This window comes from Alosa sapidissima, chromosome 6 (genome assembly GCF_018492685.1).
Source record: "Alosa sapidissima isolate fAloSap1 chromosome 6, fAloSap1.pri, whole genome shotgun sequence".
In the NCBI taxonomy this organism is placed as follows: domain Eukaryota; kingdom Metazoa; phylum Chordata; class Actinopteri; order Clupeiformes; family Clupeidae; genus Alosa; species Alosa sapidissima.
Genome location: NC_055962.1, coordinates 19950802 through 19972154, shown reverse-complemented (window position 1 = coordinate 19972154; position 21353 = coordinate 19950802). Strand labels below are relative to the sequence as shown.

At 41.5% G+C, this 21353-nt stretch overlaps 3 protein-coding genes and 1 non-coding gene across 8 annotated transcripts in view; 2 read left to right on the top strand and 2 right to left on the bottom strand.

Annotated features, from left to right (window-relative positions):
- The window catches only part of ift172 (intraflagellar transport 172), a 64839-nt gene extending 51007 nt beyond the window's left edge, over positions 1-13832 (bottom strand). Inside the window, exons 1-9 of the mRNA XM_042096136.1 lie at positions 13582-13832; positions 8654-8797; positions 8323-8435; positions 8190-8229; positions 2741-2806; positions 2362-2441; positions 2163-2250; positions 1219-1433; positions 428-551 (exon numbers count right to left, since the gene is read on the bottom strand). Coding sequence (XP_041952070.1) covers positions 428-551; positions 1219-1433; positions 2163-2250; positions 2362-2441; positions 2741-2806; positions 8190-8229; positions 8323-8435; positions 8654-8797; positions 13582-13620 — 909 coding nt within the window. The 5' untranslated portion in view covers positions 13621-13832. The remainder of the gene's footprint in view (positions 1-427; positions 552-1218; positions 1434-2162; positions 2251-2361; positions 2442-2740; positions 2807-8189; positions 8230-8322; positions 8436-8653; positions 8798-13581) is intronic.
- Positions 13833-14034: 202 nt separating this feature from the next.
- On the bottom strand, positions 14035-14106 carry trnaa-ugc. The gene has a single exon. It is a non-coding gene; the product is annotated as a tRNA-Ala (tRNA).
- A 507-nt stretch (positions 14107-14613) lies between these two features.
- si:dkey-221h15.4 (uncharacterized protein LOC563950 homolog) lies at positions 14614-17727 on the top strand. The gene is made up of 6 exons (XM_042096198.1): positions 14614-15166; positions 15336-15470; positions 15993-16092; positions 16545-16689; positions 16776-16901; positions 17028-17727. Exons 1-6 carry the CDS (start codon positions 14801-14803, stop codon positions 17176-17178), a joined length of 1023 nt encoding a protein of 340 aa, XP_041952132.1. The 5' UTR covers positions 14614-14800; the 3' UTR covers positions 17179-17727.
- A 155-nt stretch (positions 17728-17882) lies between these two features.
- cad (carbamoyl-phosphate synthetase 2, aspartate transcarbamylase, and dihydroorotase) overlaps positions 17883-21353 on the top strand; it is a 28172-nt gene continuing 24701 nt past the window's right edge. For 3 of the 5 annotated variants that reach the window (XM_042096134.1, XM_042096131.1, XM_042096130.1), the window contains exons 1-4: positions 17883-18368; positions 19170-19309; positions 19606-19735; positions 20676-20818. In XM_042096134.1, the coding sequence (XP_041952068.1) occupies positions 18275-18368; positions 19170-19309; positions 19606-19735; positions 20676-20818 (507 nt within the window). In that variant the 5' untranslated portion in view covers positions 17883-18274. The remainder of the gene's footprint in view (positions 18369-19169; positions 19310-19605; positions 19736-20675; positions 20819-21353) is intronic. The other 2 variants (XM_042096135.1, XM_042096133.1) reach the window with 1 other exon arrangement.

The window sequence follows — 21353 nt, the reverse complement described above, 5'->3', positions numbered from 1 at the left end:
TGTTGACATCTTATCATGTATGGTATTATTTCATGATCGCTAAATGTTTGATTCTTTTTAATGAGGTCATCAGTTAACTTCATTCAACTGCACTTGTATGTAGGCTCTGCCGTTCAGTTGTGGACGTTCGTAAATTGCGTTTATAGGGCGGAGAAAGGCAGAGAAAGGCGCAGTTTACACTAGTTTGATAAATACAACGGAAACTTGGGTCTGACAGCGTTCGCAATCTGCGGTTTGTCCATGACGCTGATAACGCTACGTTCGCAAATGTACGTACATCTGGCCCTTTTGAGGGCCTTTCAGTGCCCCAGTGAAGTTTACAACACATTTTCAGTCAAATGAACAAAACATTTTCCAGAGTTAACTATATCTCAGCATTTGCTATCATAGTTTAATCAGAGGGGCACTGAGCATGAATAAAACTGACCGCGCAGAGTCGGGAGCCGTCCTTCTTCCAGGCCAGGGCCGTGATGGTGTAGAGGTTGGGGATCTCCTTGGGAGGTGCTTCATCCCAGTTGCCCCTGCGAGGGCTCCAGTTGAACACCCTTAACCTGGCGAGAGACACAACTCAAATGTACAGGGGGAAAAACCAAAGGATCCGACAGGCTTAAACAATATTAGGGTGGAGCCAAAATCTCTCATCAGTCTGAGTGCAATCCTTTGATCACTACTCTTACCTAGAGTGCAATCGCACCAAAACGGTCTGCCTTCTTTCAAACTGGAACTATTATCAAGGTCAAGGAACTACTATCAACTTCTCAAGGTTTACTAGCCTGGGAATACCCATACAAACCTTCGGCAAATTTGGGATTTTCTCTGCAGGTCCATCTGGCCATGAGGCCATTGAAGCCCATTTCCAATGTCCCTAAAACACGGGTACGCAAATACACTATCGCTAATCTGGCATGGACATGTATATCTTTGGTTTAAGTAACCAACTGCATTTAAAACTGCTACACTTCTGAAACGATTTGGTAAGAGTTTAATGTGCCCATTTAAGTTTAATTTCACTACTAGGCTACCCCTGCTGGTAGTCGTAAATCCATGAACCTTTTCCTGACCCACTCTCAGTTGAGAAGGGTCTAGTGTCAACGAGGCTAAAGGTTTACCTGATACACCAAAAATCACTGATCATGGCATAAATAGTACATCTGCGTTTGGTCCTACATGAAACCATTTCTTTAGTTACACCTGTGAGACCAGCCCGTGAGCGCTCACCTGTCGAAGCTCCCCAGCACAACAGACTGTCCACTGGGGCTGGTTGCGGCCACGGTGAACTCCTTCTCCGAGCGGTCCCTACTGTAGTCGAACGTCTGCAGAATGTGGCCCTCCTTCCCGTAGGCCACAATCTTTTTGTCGCATCCGCCGGCGATGATGCTGTCGGCCCCCCAGGCCAGGGCGTACGGAGGGCACGGGTGTGTGAAGACCTTTCCCTGGTGAGCGCAGAGAGGAAAAGAATGCTTTTCAATGTACTGTAGCCATGACACTTTCCTGGGCGGCACAAATGTTTACCTATAGACTAGCATCATGTGTAGACTTAAAGGTTGCATCAGCGATTTCCGGCCCAAAAAAAGGCCGAAACATCAATGATCACATTCATCTAATCTTTTCTAACAATCCGCTAGCTGCCTGCCCCATAAGCAGGCCGTCAAAAAAACGCGTCTCTGTAGGCAGCCTAGGCTCTGAGATCTGTACACAAAAACAATAGCTACAAAACGGGGTTGGCAACCACTCAAAAGCAAAATTAAGTGTTTCAACCAATAACCGACGAGATGCACGTTTAGGAGAGTTTCAATTGCACGGGAAGAAGGGGGAGGGAGTAGCGAGCTAGCTCTCTGTTTTGTTCACATCAACAGAAGTGACGTATCCCCGCTATCACTGATACAACCATTAACACCTAGCACCTCCTCTAGGTTCTGTTGCTAGTACTGCTTTGTCCATTAACTACATCAGCCGTAAACCTTCTACATTACTACATACACAACCAAAGAGAGGGACAGGACAACGTGCCCCCAAAACAACTGTCAGGCCCATCCTGAGACTTACGGAGAACAAAGGCAGACACATCTTGCACCTTTATGGTGGAACATGGTCTCATCGCTGGCAAAAGCCACCGGGGTCTAAGTTCTGTATGGCAAAAAAAACAAAAAAAAACAGAATACCTGAGACTCTCCGGAGTCCTCATCATCAAAGAAGTAGCGCACCACTGACCCATCTGCATGGCCTGAGAGGATTCCTTTGGCTGACACACTATAAAAAAGGAGGGACTTTATCTTTCGAAAAGGTACACAGTTTACTGACACCTGTGTTAAGAGGCGTCAATAGGGGAGAATGACATCTCAAATAGAAACACATACATACTTGGATGTTAATGAGACAACGTAGGAGTCTGCCCCATAAATTGTGGACGCCTTGTTTGTTTTTGTGTTGGCTTTTCGGATCTGAGGGGTGCAAGGCCGAGGCAAAGAGTGCAATATGTTAAATAGGACACAAAGACAGTACCAGAGTCTGAACTGTACACACACTACTCACAAAAAGTCAGGGATATTCGGCTTTCGGCTGTAATTTCAGGATAAACCGAAAATCCACTATAACCTTTGCAGGTGAACTTGATGTGACCTTCTCTAAACTTTTGAATGCGCATGTCCAACAGTTCAAGTCCAATTACATTTGACCCGAAAGCCAGATATCACTAACTTTTTCTGAGCAGTGTATGCTACCTTTGCTACATGTATGTTACCTTTCCATCTGCCATTCCACAAAAAATGTTATGGTCTGCTGGCCAAACCAAACAGGTAACGGCACTCTGAAACATAAAACATAGTCACCAACAAACAGAAAAAGATGCTAGATAACAGAAAGGCAACTACCTGTTTCAACTGTTACCTTCTGGTAGGCGTTATAGGCAGAGGTGGAAAGTAACGAAATACATTTACTCACGTTACTGTATTGAGTAGTTTTTCTGTGTATTTTGTATTATATATATATTGTTTATAAAATCGGTATTTTAAATTTTACTTGATTACTTTTTGAGTGAAGTATTGTACTTCGCTACATCAAAAATCCCATCCGTTACTTGAGTAAAAAAAGTTAAGTTAAAGTTAAGACTAACGAAAACAGAAAGGGAGAGAAAAAAAATCGCGCCCTAAACCATTAGCCTAGTGATAATGATCAGCATGTAGCCTACAACAGGACATGAATCAAGCTGACGCCATGCAGTCTTTCTGAAAGTGATGGAGATGGAGCTGGATCACGAGATGCATCAGATTAGCCTAACCTATGAAAGTGTATTTTCCGCTATTCCAATGGGTTGTCTCAGTTCGTTTTAGCACCAATGATTGCGGAGATATTCAAGCAAACACCATGGGATTTCGTGTTTTGACGTTTGTGCTCACCTTTCTTTGGAAATAAGTTTATTAGCAGTTGTTTCCCCTCATTTTGATGTCTCTCTTTTTCCTGTTTTGGCCTTTGTTTTTAGTAACCTGACTTGGCTTTCTTGGAGAAAGGCATTGCACCAGCAGCACAACAATTAGCGGTCCACTACTAGCGATGCTCAACTAAATAAACAAAAGATAGACTACCTTATGAATCGTGCAGGCGGACTAAACCATTTAGCTCTTTAGCAAGGGAGAGTGAGAGTGACCTTAGACAGTTTTCACTATGTTTTGTATACAAAATCTAGTCAGTCAAACTTTACATTTCGTCTGACATTCATTTTTACATTTAATTTGGAAGTTAAAATATTCAGGTAAAATAAATATATGGTGGAAATAAGTATTGAACGCTTTTTTTTTTTTTTTCAGTAATTAGCCTAAACTTCCAGTGAGTCTATTCGAAATTTTCACCACACATTATATTAACACACATATAAAAAATCCAAACATAAGAGTTTTGTGTATTAAAGTGGAATGACACAGGAAAAAAGTATTGAACGTGCCTACTGAAATTTCTTCAATACTTTGTGGAAAAGCCTTTGTTTGTAAAGACAGCTTCAAGACATTTCCTGTATGACAAAATGTATTAGTCGCAGTATCAGGTGTGATTTTGGTCCATTGTTCTAAACAGATTCCAGGGGTCCCTCTTGTGAATCCTGATCTTTAGTTCCAGATTACTTCCAGAACTGTTTGAGCTTTTTGCTTTTATCCATCATGAAATGTTTCTTGTGTGACACCTTGGTAATGAAAAACCTTTTTATAGCCCATCAATATGTAAGCTACTAACCAAGCTTATATTAATTTGCGCAGATAGAAAGGATAACTACTCTCTAACTACTTACAGATTCCAGCTCGTTCCTTCCCTTTCCTTAGTGCTTTTTCTTAGCTTGTTCAATACTTTTCCCCTGTGTTATTCCACTTCATTACACATGACTCTACTTATGGAGTTGTTTGGATTTTTTATGTGTGGATTAGCTGAGTTATTACTAATGCCTGATGAAAATGTTGTGCCCCCTGTATTCCACTTTTCAAGGGCCCTCTCCTCCATTGCTTCCCACTTTCCCCCCCAGTTCGACGCCCTTTAATCTGCTGAACCTTCTGCTCGTTTCCAAATATAAAAAAAACTCTCTGCAACTCAACATTGGCCTGCCTGCCTCAGCTGCCTGTTGGGGGCTTTTCAGTTGTGCTGGATTACTGTTCACTGCAAAGCGACCCAAGGATGAGTGCAACTAACTTTGAAAATCAACTACTGCTCAAACTTAAAGGAGAACTCCGGTGATTTTTCACATAGATCTCCATTTCTCAACATCCTTATCAGGCAAGTACCTCCACTGAGTGGCCATATTGCAACACTTTTTGGGCACTTATCGTGCATCTATTTCGGCAGAAATGCGTGTGCGTAAGGCTTCACGACACCAATCTTGCTCCAGCAGCGAGATCACAACAGATGATTGGCACGATGTCTTCACAGCACACCACATGATTGGCTCAATGTATTTTACAACACACCACATGATGGCTCAATGTATTCACATGTCAACGTTTTGCCGCGGAAGGGTTGTGGTATGTGTAGACAACTGCCATATTGGCGTTACAAACTAACCCCATGCATTACTATGGAGGATTTTTTGAGTGCTGTATCTCCTCATTAGAAAGTCTCTGGTAAAACTGGTTGTTCTGGGGCCTCATTTATAAAGCGTTCTTACGCACAGATTTGATCTTAGACCGTGCGTACGCTCAAATCCATGCCAACGCTCAGATTTATAAAAAACGTCTTTGACGTGGAAAAGTGCTTATCTCCACGTCAGGTTCAAACTTGACGTACGACCATTTCCTTGTGGTAATGCCGGGGTACTGCAAGTAATCTGAGGTCTAAGTGCGATGCATTTTCAAAATTCCAAGACCAACGATCTCATGTCTTTCTTTGCCATATGCATGATCAATATCAGAAGATTTTTAAAGACGTTTTTGGACGCAGCTTAATGTTTCATGGTTTGGCATAAAACTGCTAATGAGAACTATAGCCCACTTAAGAAAGTGAAAAAACGTATAGCTTACTTATTTCATAATATCTAAAAAACACCAAGACCTACGATGGAATGATTGAAACATTTTTACAGGTGATCTAGTATATTTGGTGTTCTCACCAATCTAATATTGACCATAAAATGTCTAATTGCCCTCGTTTAGGAGAGGAAAAGTACATTTGTGCCAGGGATGTAGTGGTAAAATAAGAGGTGGGTGAACTATGAATTCTGCGATCTCGGTGAGGTGGACTGCGCCATGCGGTATCGGATTTTAAAAAAAAAACATTCGAACATGTTTGATAATGGTGGAGGTTATTATGCAGTATTGGGAATAGGCCTATAGGATAGTATTGGATAATACAGTTTTGAATGTTAAAAGTGAATAAACTCTTTTGAGAGGTGGATAAACTCTAATACGAGGTGGGTAAGCCTAAACTCTGAAATTTCTGAAATGTCAAGAGGTAGATAAACTGCGTTTACTCGCGTTTAGCCTCCACTACATCCTAATTTGTGCTCATAGGCCTTCCCAGCTTCGTAACAGAAAGGTAATATTTGAATGTAAGCTATACAATGTAGGCTATATATGATATAAAATATCTAAAGCCTACATTGTATAGCACAACAAAGAAACAGAAGTTATCCTCTGAAAGCAGGGCATCTTCATATTTAGTGTTGCGTCGGAGTTGCGTAAAGAGATGCAGAGCGCGCACCTGTTTGTTTTTTTGACTGGCAGTGCCCAAGATCAGATAACAATATGTGAGTTGAATAATGTAGGCTAAAATATAAATGAATTCTGCAGTCTCGGTGAGGTGGACTGCGCCATGCGGTATCGCATTTTTAAAAAAGGCATTCAGAACATGTTTGATAATGGTGGAGGTTAATGTACAGTATTGGGAATATATATAGTATTGGATTATACAGTTTTGAATGTTAAAAGTAAATAAACTCTTTTGAGAGGTGGATAAAGAGGTGGGTAGGCCTAAACTCTATTTCTGAAATTGCAGAGGTGGATAAACTGCGTTTACTCGCGTTTAGCCTCCACTACATCCTAATTTGCGCTCATAGCATACGCCTATTCCCAGCTCCGTAACAGAAAGGTAATATTTGAATGTAAGCTATACAATGTAGGCTATAGATATTTTATATCATATACAGTATAGCCTACACAACCAAGGGATGGAAGTTATCCTCTGGCATCTTCATATTTAGAGTTGCGTAAAGAGGTGCAGAGCGCGCACCTGTTTGCTTTTTTTGACTGGAAGTGCCCAAGATCAGATGACAATACGTGAGTTGGATAATGTAGGCTAAAATATAAAGGTAGGCTTAAAGCAAACAATAAAGGACAATGTTTAAGCCATTGGACATTATTGAAAGAAAACGATAGCAAAGATATGCAGAATGAATGAATAATGACCGGCGAACTAGGCTACTTTTTCACGCAAGCAGCCTATCCTAAAAGAAACGTTAAGCCTACATGACATATCACGCTTAATTTAGTCCTCTGTTTTGTAGACTAAATCAGCATATTACCCTGGGTCATATTGGAAACGTACAGTAGCCTACTGTACCATAACGTACAGGATTATGCTGTAGGCCTAGGTCTTTCCTTCATAAGGTAGGCCTACCCAATTTTTTTTTCCAACAAAGTAGGCCTAAACATAGGCTACTAAATGTTGATTATTCACATTACTGCAAGCAAAAGGAATGAAAGCGAGCAGAGGACAATGGACATGGATGCATACGATCTCTTTCCAGAAAGCTTTGCTGGAAAAAACATAATTAGTTAAGCTATTCGAACTGACGCATATAGGCTAGTTAACATCAGATGGCATAGGCTAGGCCTATACAATGTTTTCAATATATAATTTTACATAGGCTACAGCTTTTAGGCCATTGATTTCATTAAAACATATGCTAATGATATTGATGAGGGGGTGTTTACAAGGCGGAGACCTAAAACCATCCGGCTGCGCACAAGTTGACGTTCATTTGTGATTTATAATGGGCACATCTGGAAGGGTGGCGTACGCACGTTTTTTTGTGCGTACGTTCGTGTTCTCGGAATCACACGTACGATCATTTCAGAAATGATCTAAGATCAAATGAAGGATGGTTTCTACGCAACACTTTTATAAATGAGGCCCCTGGTACCCACCCCCCCCAAAAAAAGTAACTAAGTAACTTTTACTTAAAGTACATTTTAAATAAACTACTTTTTACTTTTACTTGAGTACATTTTCAGATCGGTATTTTAACTTGTACTTGAGTAATATTTCATCATGGTATTGGTACTTTTACTTGAGTACAATATTTTCAGACTTTTTCCACCTCTGGTTATGGGTCGTTACAATCCAGTACCACCAGATTTAAAAATAGCTTCTTTCCAAATGCAATAGTTTCCCTAAACAAACGTAGCTAGACAAACCCAGTCACTTACTGTCACCTCCTGCACTTCAAATACTTGCACTTATCTGATCACTGCTCCTTTACTGTTTTTTATTCTGTTTGTTTGTCTTTTACTGTTTTTACAATATTTGTATATGTCCTGTAATGATTATTTATTGTATTTATTGTGTGCACCCAGTGGAGTAGTGTTCCGAATTTCGTTGTATTGTAAAGTACAATGACAATAAAGGCATTCAATTCAATTATTCTGAATGGTTAATCATTGTTTCCACATGTATCATGATCATCTTCATTCAAAAGCATACATTTAGCAAATACATACCGTCTGCACAAACTTGTTGGAAATTGCTTTTTTGTCGCCCCTAGAAAGAATAAGTATTGCAAAAGTATTGAAACAATGCTCACTGTCTGTAACATGTCTTAGAAAGTAACAAGAAAGAAAGGAGCCAACTCACCAGTCCTCTCCAATTTTATATACATAGATGATGTCATCAGTCTGGGCAATGGCAATTTTGGTGGAATCTGGTGAAAATGCCATGGACTTGACAGTATAGCTCTTTTTCCCATACTGCGAGATTAAATGAAGTGAATTCAAACAACTTTCTACTTAATCCAATCTAGACCATGTGAGCGAATATGGCCACAGGTTTTCGAATGATACAACAAACATAAAAACACAAAAATTCAGATGAACAATTCAGTAACATATATTACCATATCACTTCCAATAGAGGTAAAAATTAGGGGTTATGAAGACTTGAATAAGGAAGCCAGAAAACCACCAACCTTTGCGTCCGCGGGTTTAGTGGAGAACTTGTCTCTCCTCTCCCCTTGTTCATCATATAGCAGGACCACTCGGTCCACCGTGCATACAGCAAACCTCGCATTGTTAGGGGCCCACGCCATACATGTGACTTTTGCAGCTCCATCCTGAAGAAAAGGTGTGAAGACCAAAAGTGATAATATCCCTGGACTCAGACTTTGCAATTCAAATTGCAATAACCTTACAGTGCAGTGCCTGTAAAATCTTCAATGTTGGACAAATAGCAACCCAAGGTAGCAAAAAAAAAAAAAAAAATAGTTTGCAGTGTAACATATGTTGCCCTAACATACTGCATGATTAGAACAAATGTATCAGTGTGTCCTACAGAATTGAATTCTATTTGTGGTGGTAGGTGACAGGGGGTGTTCAGAGTTTTTAACATGCATGCAGGTTTGTTGAGGGACAGAGACACAAGGAGGCTGCGCAAAGTTGTGCATAGCTATACAATGAAAGGATCTCATCCAATTTAAGTAGTACAACATAGAAAATCATTGTGTGGTGGTCAATATTAATATTGTGGTGGGCCGCCGCAAATAAGTCAATGTATGGGAAACACTGTGTATAGTACATTCCATCTGACATACAGTAATTAGGGGAAATGTTATGTGCTCATAATAAATGTGAAGGAAGTAGATTCTGAGGTGATAAACGAGATGGCAGTAAATTCACTGATAAAGAGGCATATCATGAGACATATCACCTGCACCTACATATCACCTGCTGTGTCTCTCAAACACATGGTCTGATGAAACAGAGTTCATAAATATGTGTTCCATGATTTGTGAATTGCTTTGGGCAAAGGCATCTGCCAAATATCCAGGTTAGTCTAGACAGGACGGACGGGACTCTGACATGAGGCCTTTAAATTCATAATGAAGAACCACTTTCATGAATCTCTCAATGTGTGTTCTTACTTGAGCAACAAATAAGTGTGCATTTCAAACAACAATAATACAGTGTACATCCAAACAGATGAAGACGTGCTCCCTAAGGCCAATGGTGAATGTGTGACTGTGAGTCCAAAAAACATCACTGCTAAAGAAGAGAAAAAAATCTTCACTGGAGATTTTAACCATGCTGATCTCAAAACTGTACTTCCAAAGCTACACCAGCATGTTGATTTTCCAACAAGAGGAGATAACATCCTGGACCTGGTCTACACTACACACAAAGGAGCATACAAAGCCACCCCCCTCCCCCACATTGGACTTTCAGACCATATCACTGTTATGCTAATGCCCGCATACAGACAAAGGGTAAAAGCGAACAAACCGGTTCGTAAGCAGGTAAAAGTGTGGCCTGAGGGAGCCTCCGATGCTCTTCAAGACTGCTTTGACACAACAGACTGGGAAATGTTTAAGCAGGCAGCCACTTACAACAACCGGACAGACATAGAGGAGTATACAGACACTGTAACCTCTTACATCACCAAGTGCATCGATGATGTGACCCACACAAAAGACATCATCACTCGGGCTAACTGGAAGCCATGGCTGACAGGGGATGTCCTCAGGCTGCTGAGGGCCAGAGACAAAGCCTACAGAGCTGGGGATGAAGCTGGCATGAAAACAGCGAGAGCCAACCTGTCCCGTGGCATCAAGGAAGCAAAAAAGGAATACACTCACAAGATAACCACCCACTTCAAAGACAGCAGGAACGCACAAAGCCTATGGCAGGGCATTCAGGCCCTCACGGACTACAAGCCCGCGCCACAGAGCTGTGAGAGCAACATCCCTCTGCTCAACAACCTGAACCGCTTCTTTGCTCGCTTTGAAGCACAAAACAGCACCTGCCCACAGAAGACCCATCCCCCTCTACATGAGCAGCCCCTGTGCCTCTCTGCCGACAGCGTGAAGAGGACACTTGCTGCTATCAACACCCGTAAGGCAACAGGTCCAGACAACATCCCAGGTCGTGCGCTGAAGGACTGCGCAGGGGAGCTTAAGGATGTCTTCACAGACATCTTTAACACTTCCCTGAAGCAAGCCATCGTCCCATCATGTTTCAAAGCTGCCACCATCATACCTGTGCCGAAGAAAACTGCTCCATCCTGCTTCAATGACTACCGCCCTGTGGCACTGACACCCATCATCATGAAGTGCTTTGAGCAGCTTGTCATGTCACATATCAAAGCCATTCTCCCCCCCCACCCTGGACCCCTTCCAGTTTGCATACCGAGCCAAGCGGTCTACAGAGGATGCAATCTGCTCTGCCCTCCACCCAGGCCTCACCCACCTGGAAAAAAGAGACTCATATGTGAGATTGCTGTTTATAGACTTCAGTTCTGCATTCAACACCATAATACCACAACAACTCATCTGCAAACTTGACAAACTGGGACTCAGTACCTACCTCTGCAACTGGCTACTGGACTTCCTCTGTCAGAGGCCCCAAGTAGTACGTGTTGGCAACAATACCTCAAGCAGCATCACACTGAGCACAGGGGCCCCCCAAGGCTGCGTGCTCAGTCCGCTGCTCTTCACCCTGCTGACGCATGACTGCACTGCAACCTACAGCAACAATCACATAGTGAAATTTGCTGACGACACAACTCTGGTGGGTCTCATCACTAAGGGCGACGAGACTCAATACAGGTTGGAGGTCGACCATCTGACCACGTGGTGCAGGGACAACAACCTCCTGCTGAACGTCAGCAAGACCAAAGAGATTGTTGTTGACTTCCGGAGAGGTCACACCCAACACCTGCCACTGACCATCGACGGTGCTGTGGTGGAGAGAGCGAGCAGCACCAAATTCCTGGGGGTGCACATCAGTGAAGACCTCTCCTGGACCACCAACACTGCATCACTGGCGAAGAGAGCTCAGCGCCGCCTGTACTTCCTGCGGAAACTCAGGCGAGCAAGTGCTCCACCAGCCATCATGACCACATTCTACCGAGGCACCATTGAGAGCATCCTCTCCAGCTGTATCGCTGTGTGGGGCGGAAGCTGCACTGAATACAACAGGAAAGCCCTGCAGCGCATAGTGAACACAGCTGGAAGGATTATTGGTGTTTCACTCCCCTCCCTGAAGGACATTTACACCACCCACCTCACCCGCAAGGCGACCAAAATTGTGAGTGATGCAAGTCACCCCGCTCACAATCTGTTTGATCTACTGCCCTCTGGGAAGAGGTACAGAAGCCTGCGCTCCCGCACTACCAGACTCACCAACAGCTTCATACACCAAGCTGTAAGGATGCTGAACTCTCTCCCTCCTCTCCCCCCTCCACCCTCAGCTACATAACATCCTGGACATTGGACCCAAAATGGCCGCCTGCACTACTCCACTTGCACACTTGCACACTTGTACACTTTACAACTTGGTGTTGTTGTCCTGAAAACACAACACTTCTGCTGCTCTTACATAACTTGCACCACTATGCCACTTTCTTTCTTACTTAGGTCAAACAGAACTACCCAAGCCTTTTATTGGCCTGACTTTGCACTAGTATTTTATTGACTGTCTATGCACAATTTCAACCAAATTTTGCTGCTCTTATTTTTTCATTATTATATGTGCCCTCTTATTTACTTATTTACTTACTTTTTTGTTTACTTGAATGTTATGTTTGTCTGTGGACCTAAATTGGTAAAATATGTCTTGTCTTCACCGTGGGATAGTGAGAAACGTAATTTCGATCTCTTTGTATGTCTGGAACATGTGAAGAAATTGACAATAAAGCTGACTTTGACTTTGACTTCTGAAAAGGAATGAGCAAGTGGCTTTGCGTGTAACAGAGTCAGCCAAGAATATCAAACTGAAGACCGACCTGATGACTGACTGCATACAGTGTGTAAAAACACATCTGTTTACCACCAAGTTCATCCTCATTGTTTTTTAACAAGCCCCTTCTCATATGTCTATCCAGGATCTTTGGTCTATCTTTAGAACCAAGAGGAAAACAGGAGGGAAGAAATGAGGTGACTAGGCACTATTTTGGACCAGGTGGAAGTCAAGTCAAGTCCATTTTTTACACATGACTCAAAGTGAGTGTATGGAGAAAATATGTGTAGCCTACATTTAAGTATACTTGGCCTATAAAACTGATTTACATTTACATTTCAGTGACTATTGTTACTAGTAATGAATTACCATGCTTATTTTACACTATAGCTCTGGAAACCAAAAAGAGAGGTTACAATGAGAATTGTATGTGAATGTGCTTAACAATATTGATTCAATGATGAGGTTGATGCCAAACATACACTGTATAGTCTATGATTGATGTCATTGGAAGTGAAATATAATCAGAGCAGTGAGAGTTGAGTGAAACTGAAATTAAATTAAATCTGTGAGCTTGCTGTGTTTCATAACAAATGCATCTTATTAAGCTATCACCAGTCTCCACTGTTTCATAATGGGAATAATGAACATGTATTTAGACTAGGCTAAGTAGTTAGTGTTGTGTTATCATATTATCATAATTGATGTTACCTCAAAACAACTGTTCCTAAGTCATTAACGTTAGTGAATTAAAGTTTACTGCGGGAGGAACAACTGCCTGGCCTGCTAGAAGTAATTTATCGTAGGAAGTCTCCAAAGATGTTTTCAAGTGCCTTAGTTAAATGAGTAAAATGGCCTTTGTATTTCTACACAGACGAGACGAATACGACCGATAAAACAGTACACTCAACAAGGCATCATTTATTACAACGTAGTAAGATAGCTAGCGTCTGGAGGGTAGCGTATCCGACTTATGCTACCTTATATTTTACCAAGTAGCTGCTATCTATTTAACGCTAGGTAACGATACGACTCCAACGTAACATTCATCATTGATCATTTGGAAATGTTAGACGTTATTCAACGATCGTTACGTTGGCGAAAAGTCCTTGGTTACGTTAACGTTTAACGTTAACGTTACTTGTCTGCTATCTTTCTGACTTGCCTGAGGAGTTAGCAGTGTCTTCAGGTGTTTCAGCTGCATGCCTCGTTGATGCTTGAATAGACAGCTTGATGTGCAAAGTGTTTCCAATTCAATCTACACGTAGTCGAGACACTATAGTTTACCTCTGTAAAAGAGCAATTAACTTTGCAAGAGGTTGCATCTGATAAACATGCATTGCTAGCTCGCTAACTTAGCTCAATGGCTGACATGTTGTATACACTCAGTCCTTGGTTACGGTTGTCTAGCTGACTGCGTCTGACGTAACCACGCACCCGTATGTAACGTAACCTATCATGTTTTGTTTAACATAACCGAACATAACCTATCATGTTTTGTTAGAACTTCTTCACATTCTTAGGCTACGACACTTATCCTATTTTTTAATTGCATGGATTGCGTTTCTATTTTTGCAGATTGTCTGAGGAGATTTCCTTCACATTGAAAAGATTTGATTGGAGATGCCGGGGATTGAACCCGGGGCCTCATACATGCAAAGCATGCGCTCTACCACTGAGCTACATCCCCCATCTGATTGCACTGGCGAATAACAACAGATTTAATATTCACTCTACATTATTTTTTAGCTTTTCTTCGCGTTTGAAGAACAAACATATAGCCAAATAAGTATGACCACTGGTGTGATTACATATTTTACAACAGGAAAAATGTAGAATAATGTTAAACACACACAATCATTACAATGCAGTGGAGTTGCAGAACAGACTGGACTAACCTCTATCCCTGAGTCATTGTTGACATATTATTTCTCACTGTGACATCCCTGCCCTGCTTTTAATAAATATATTAATACAGCCATTGCATAAATCTAAGTATAGATGTACAACATTTACATTGTTATATTTCAAATGTCTTTATGTTTCAATTGGACACTTGTATAATTAAATGTGTGACCTGGAACTACTAAAGAGCATCTAAAATTAGCATGTTATGATTTGCTCTAGGTAGTAGGTCATACACTGACCAATATGATTGGCGGCCAAAAATAATGTTCACTCCCTCTTCTGATGAAACTGTCATTATCACAGGAACGAAGGACAGGACAGAGTGTTGTATTTGAAACAAAATAAAATAGCTACTAGGTTGTGTTTCAAGTGCACTCTGATCATGTAGATGAAAACCACAAGTGAATATATCGTAGAGGTTCTTAGGGACTGGACTTAGATAAGGAAGAATTACAAAAAAGAAAGAAGCCACTGTCATGCATAACCAGGTCATCCAGTGTTTCGAAGGTATTCTGTTAAATCTATGCTGTCTGAAGGATTTTTTTGAGCTTGTTATTGGAGCACTCTTTTACTTTTTTGAGTCGTTTGTGCGGCTGTTTGTCCAGCCACCCCCAAAGGACGTGGAGGGAGAGATTGTACTAGTGACCGGAGCAGCTAATGGCATTGGTAAGCTCATAGCAAAGGAATTTGGACGCCATGGGGCCACTTTGGTTCTCTGGGATGTCAACTGGGAAGCCCTGGACCGGACAGCACGGGAACTCCGACGGATCCTGGATGTGCGTGTGTACGCCTACGCGTGTGACTGCAGCCGCCGCACAGAAGTCTACAAAGTTGCAGAACTGGTGAGGACAGTTTGTGATGGCTAAACATGCTTTAACAAGCTCAAAGACTAAATAACTTTTCTGTTAAGGCTCTTGAAGTGAAAAATGTTTTCTTTTAAGATGAAGATTAAGCAATGTATAAGGCAGTATTCGCAATGTTTTAACTTCAAGCCAGTGTGTCCTTCATCAGGTGAAACGAGAAGTTGGGGATGTGTCCATACTAGTAAACAACGCAGGGGTAGTGACTGGAAAGTACACATTCACAGAGGCCCCTGACAATTTGGTGGACAGAACTCTCCGAGTCAATGTTGCAGCACACTTCTGGGTATGTCATCCAACACTTAGGCTGTGTCTCAAACCACATACTTCCGTCAGTGCACTAGTAGTGTGCACTGAGGGCTTCCTTGCATTGTGCCAAATTTTCGACGGTTAGTATTGTCCCAATATCTGCACTACAGTATATACTTAAACTAAGTATTTGAAGTGTACAAGTAGGCGCTTTGAGACACAGCCTTACTGTATACCTGCTCAATCATGTAGTCTTTTAATCAGAGAGTTTAATCAGTCCGGCTTCAGAAATTAAAAGTCCTGCCATATATTGGTTCTACCTGTGCGCTTAACACAGGTGATTCTCTATTACCTGGCTTAAAAGTTGTGCTAATTAGAATCAGCTGAATAAGTGAATGGTTGTAACAGAAAAGTGGCAGGACTTTTACTTTCTTAAGCCAGACTTTTAAACCTTTGCTTTTAATGACAGAGGTTTGTTCATAACCTTGAGATAATTATGGAGAAGGGAGAAAAGATTATCCCTAAGTACCGGGTAACCTCTTTTATATGTCCTCTTTAGACTTACAAATCATTCCTTCCACCAATGATATCACGAAACCATGGGCATCTGGTGTGTATTGCATGTCATGGTGGACTGTTTGCGATGAATGGATTATCAGGCAAGTCAATTAAATTATATCTATAAATTATAAATATAAATATATCATGAAATTATAGATATAGTTATATTATTACATTATATGTACTAAATACTGTAACATACCTGTATGGATGTTCACCTGAGAAGACTGCCCTAGAGGATGTAGACTTTTAGTCATGGCTTACCAGTATTAAGACTTTGTGCACAGCATGGAATTCTATTGCCTCAATTCAAATTAGCAAGTGCCATGATAAATTCTGCCAAAAAAAATGAAACAAATGTGACAATAATGGGTGTAGAAGGATGTAGACTTTTAGTCATGGCTTACCTGTATTAAGACTTTGTGCACAGCATGGAATTCTATTGCCCAATTCAAATTAGCAAGTGCTATGATAAATTCTGCCAAAAAAAATTAAACAAATGTGACAATAATGAAAGTGGATATAAAAGTCCATTATCTGTGATTAACAGACTACTGTGCCAGCAAATTCGCAGCTGTGGGATTTGCTGAGTCTATTGCTCTGGAGCTTCTGGTGCTGAAGAAGGAACGCATTAAAACCACCATCGTCTGCCCTTACTTGATCAATACCGCTATGTTTGGAGGGTGTCAGACAAAGTGAGTGACGCCTTTCTGTAAAACAATAAATGGTCTGTGATGTCCTAATAGAATGCTGAGAAATCGATCTGCCTTAATTTTTGTAGATGGCCATCTTTTCTGCCTATTATTGACCAGAAAAAAGCAGCAAAGAGAATAGTTGACGCAGTTCTGAGAGACAAAATGTATGTCTTGCTCCCATCCAGTTTGTACTTTCTAGTGGCTATTAAGAGGTATGACCCCCTTGCAAATCAAATATTATTTTGTGTTTTTGAGTGTTTTCAATTCTCTCCTTAAGTATGTAGCATCACTGTTTGAGTGACATTTGCTAGTAAAAATCTGTACATTTGCCCTTTTAGCTTCCTGCCTGCCAAACTGGGAATCATCTTTGTCAACTTTTTTGGAGGGCTGGACCTGATGGATCGGTTCAGAGGGGTCCCTGTGCCAGCTGCCTCATACAAGAAACGACAAAGAGAAGACAGTGTTGGAGATCCATTATATTACAACTAAATAAAATACATGACAGAAATACATGCTGACAGAAATGCTGAAATTTACTTAAAGATGTAGTCCGTGATTCGGTTTTTATGACAGGTTGTTGGTATATTTGTGCTGAACAGCCACAAATCAAATTATACCATTCTTTCAATGATACAGAAGTGTTAGACACAGCATTGAACATTGTTATATGGGTATTGGTATAATATATGATTGTGATTGTTTATGGTTCGGTCCAAGCGTTTGTAATGGACAGTTTGAGGATCAATTTTCTGAATGTGACAAAAATGTATGGGGTTAGAATCGTGGACTGTACCTTTGTATTAACAGTTGTATTCTCCAAGGTTTTATTAGCCAGGCTTACTTATTTATACTGTTCTAGGTGGTGATGACATGTAGATTAGCTGCGGTCAGGATGGGCAATTCTTTACAATGCAGCTGAACTTTCCATTGGCAAAAAGTGGGCTATGTCAACACTTAGCAGTCCGGGGGGAAATAGGCCTAGGCCTACTGTTTTGAGAAATACACTATTTTGAGAGGAAATACAAGTGTTTGATCCAACTGTGCAGAACTGTTGTTCTTCATTGTAAGAGTTTTTTTTTCTCCCATACCGCCATAGCCTAGGCCACATCGAAAACACAGATGACGGCTAGTTCTCTCTCCTCCCATTTCCTTGAACGTGCTGACGCTACTTTGACGCTCTATGTAGCCACCGTGTGTGTCCTCGTTCGTTTCCACACTGCCGTGGCTGCCGAGCAGTGTGGACTTTGTTTAGGGGGTACACGGTAACTTTTTTCTTCGAATATTTCAAGAGACTGTTAAACATCGATTGGATTGATCTGATTTCGACCGTCGGAGATAGCCTCTTCTCTTCACTCGTTCTCAAGAACGTTTAGCTGCGTTTTAGGCATTACTCAGCATCCGCACAGGACATTCACCTACCGGCGTGTTCTTCACGTGGGTCCCCTGCCTACAGCTAATCTTTCAGAGCTGGTTCATTGAAAGAGGAAGTAACTTGGTGGCTGGCATTAGAAAGGCTTTCGTGATTTACAGATTCTTCTGAGTGGTTACATAACGTTATAAAGGGGCAGTATAAAAGCATTCAGCTATGTCGGAGAAAATGGCATCCTTGATTTTAGAGGACGGGACCACGTTCCAAGGCCGCCTTTTTGGGGCTGTTGCATCCGTGTCTGGTGAAGTTGGTAAGTCATCACTATACCATACGTATAACATACCATACAAAGAGGTTCAACTTCAGGTCGCCATATTTTGTTCTTTTTTATTATGGGCTCATTCAGACGCAGTGCACTAATGGTCCGTATCAAGCCTGCGTCACACATCAATCTAGCTTCAAGTTAGCTAGTTAGGTTAGCTAGGGTGCCAACCAGGGTTAACCAACGTGGCGGGTGCCTACTCACCTGCTCCGTGGGATTTCTTTGGCGCTTTGTGGTTCAAGATTTTCGGGGTGGTATTAGTCATAAGCATGCGCACTCTACCCCAGCGCAGGTTGAACATCGCAGCTCTCAACTTATTTAGATGATAATGCCTAACTTGTTTTACAACTATTTGTGTAAAACTATTACAACACATACATTTAATAGATATTGTATTTTTGCAATGGAGTAGTCATACAACTATATTAAGACATAAAATACACTTGCCGTTGTGGCATGACAGAATAATTTGAGCTACTTGTTAAGCATTTTTCTTTCTTTTCATAATGTAATGAAATAGACAAAATTACTTATAGTATATATATCATTCAATCATGACTGTGATGTATGCCCACACAATTACTTTTTACTGTGACCATCACAACACTCCCCAATTACCATAATTGCGTTATAAACACACATTTAATTTCTTATTGACTTTATTAATGTGCATTTTAACTCTCCTTTAATAAATTAAATGTACAGTATGGAAAACACATGGAGTCACCCCCCCCCCCCCCCCCCCCCCCAGAAGAATGGAATCTCTAAACATGCACCTGTTATATGCAGTTTTTCAGACCGGCATGGTGGGTTATCCAGAGGCACTCACAGACCCCTCCTACAAGTCTCAGATCCTGACCCTTACCTACCCCCTCATTGGGAATTATGGGATCCCCAAAGATGAGGAGGGAGAGTTTGGACTCAGCAAGGTGCTCAAAGAAAAAAACACTCACTACCCTCATCACTAATCTGGTGTCATTTATGCCATAAAATGGATGATATTGCATATCAATACTATATAATACTGGGGATCAATAAAGTATCTATCTATCTATATTTTAAGCAGTTAAGGAGATCCCACTTATTATTTTACAAAATTAAAAAATTAACCCAATCCATGTAAAACTTCCGAGATCTACTGTATTAGACACTAGCTCCTAAATAAAACAGCATTTATGCCTGTACTTGGCAGCATTACAACGTTTTGATCATGTGTGTTGCCCAGTGGTTCGAGTCTTCCAGAATCCATGCTGCTGCGCTCATTGTTGGCGAGCTGTCCCAGAACCCGAGCCACTGGAGCTCTGCCATGTCTCTGGACCAGTGGCTACAGGAGCAGGGCATTCCTGGGCTACAGGGTAAGGCGTGCACTCCCACCCTCTGGGGCCTTCTCATTGGGGCAGCCGTGGCCTACTGGTTAGCACTTCGGACTTGTAACCGGAGGGTTGCCGGTTCAAACCCAGACCAGTAGAAAGCGGCTGAAGTGCCCTTGAGCAAGGCACCGAACCCCTCACTGCTCCCTGAGCGCTGCTGTTGTAGCAGGCAGCTCACTGTGCCGGGAAGTGTGAAGCACTTAGTGTGTGCTTCACCTCACTGTGGGTTGACTGTGTGCAGAGTGTGTTTCACTAATTCACGGATTGGGATAAATGCAAAGACCAAATTTCCCTCACGGGATCAAAAGAGTAAATATACTATATATACTTCTCCATTCTCTATACATTCTCCATCATATAATTATAGTGACCGGCTTTACTCGTTGCAGTTCAAACCCAGTTGAACTGCAATCGTAACTGTTTTTTGTTACAAGTGTCAGGTGGTGACAGAGAAAATATGTCACACACACACACGCAACCGTTCAAAAGTTTGGGGTCACTTAGAAATGTCCTTGTTTTCATCATTCATGTTGTAAATGACTGTTGTAGAAAGAAATGGCTGATCTTTAATGCAGTATACAGATGCCCATATCAGCAACCATTCATCCAATGTTCCAAAGGCACATTCTGTTTACTAATCTGATATCCTTTAAAAGGCAAGAAAACATTGGAGAACCCTTTTGCAATTATGTCAGCACATAATGTAAAAACAAACTGCTGCCCTGATTAAAAAAAACAATGTAACTGATCTGGTATTTTGTCTATAATGGTGTGGAATGGAAATTTCTAAGTGACACCAAACTTTTGAACGGCAGTGTAATTTGATGTGTGTGTATAGCTCAGCATCTGACCTACTGGTGTTAGTGCGCCATTGAATCAGCCTCTAACCTGTTCGGCAAATGTTGACACATCTTTGTTAATACAGGAGTGGACACTCGCCGCCTGACCAAGAAGATCCGTGAGAAGGGCACCATGCTGGGGAAACTGGTGGTGGGTGGCACCCAGGCCAAGAGTATTCCCTTTGACAACCCTGACACCAGAAACCTGGTTAAAGAGGTCTCCATGAAGGTAAAGTGTCAGTGTGTGTTCACCCAAACAGGTCATGTACACGTTACAGAAAATTACAGGGGGTTACTAGATGTGAGTGCACTGCATGCTTAAGATGCTGCTCATGTATCAGGATATAGAGGTAGGTGAGACAAAGATGGACAAAACAAACATGCATACAAGAAACGTATATCTTTTATAGAAGTATATACATAACATACGTGTCTTGTCAAAGCTGCTGTTTATATCTTTTTCTTAATTTAAGCAACAAGCCCCAAAAGGGCCGTAGGTTACACTGATTCTACAACAGCAAAGGGGCGTTGTTAGGCACGACGCGCTAGCGGAGTGCCTAAAACCCCCCTTAGCTGTTGTAAAATCAGTGTAACCTACGGACTCGAGTGGCTTATTATTGTTTTTCTAAAACTTACTATAAATACCTGGGGCAATTCCATGGAAATTTTTTTTTTTTGGAACATCCATAATGCCAATAAAATGTGATGGTATGGGATGTGAATGATTACATGAAATTTGAGCATTTGCTATTTTTGGCTGAGGA

Excerpts from the sequence above, each read along its gene's own strand:
- si:dkey-221h15.4 (XM_042096198.1), top strand. The coding sequence starts at position 14,801 with ATGCATAACCAGGTCATCCAGTGTTTCGAAGGTATTCTGTTAAATCTA. Across the intron at positions 15,471-15,992 it reads ATGTTGCAGCACACTTCTGG|ACTTACAAATCATTCCTTCC; the intron begins GTATGTCATCCA and ends TGTCCTCTTTAG. Across the intron at positions 16,902-17,027 it reads TTTCTAGTGGCTATTAAGAG|CTTCCTGCCTGCCAAACTGG; the intron begins GTATGACCCCCT and ends TTGCCCTTTTAG.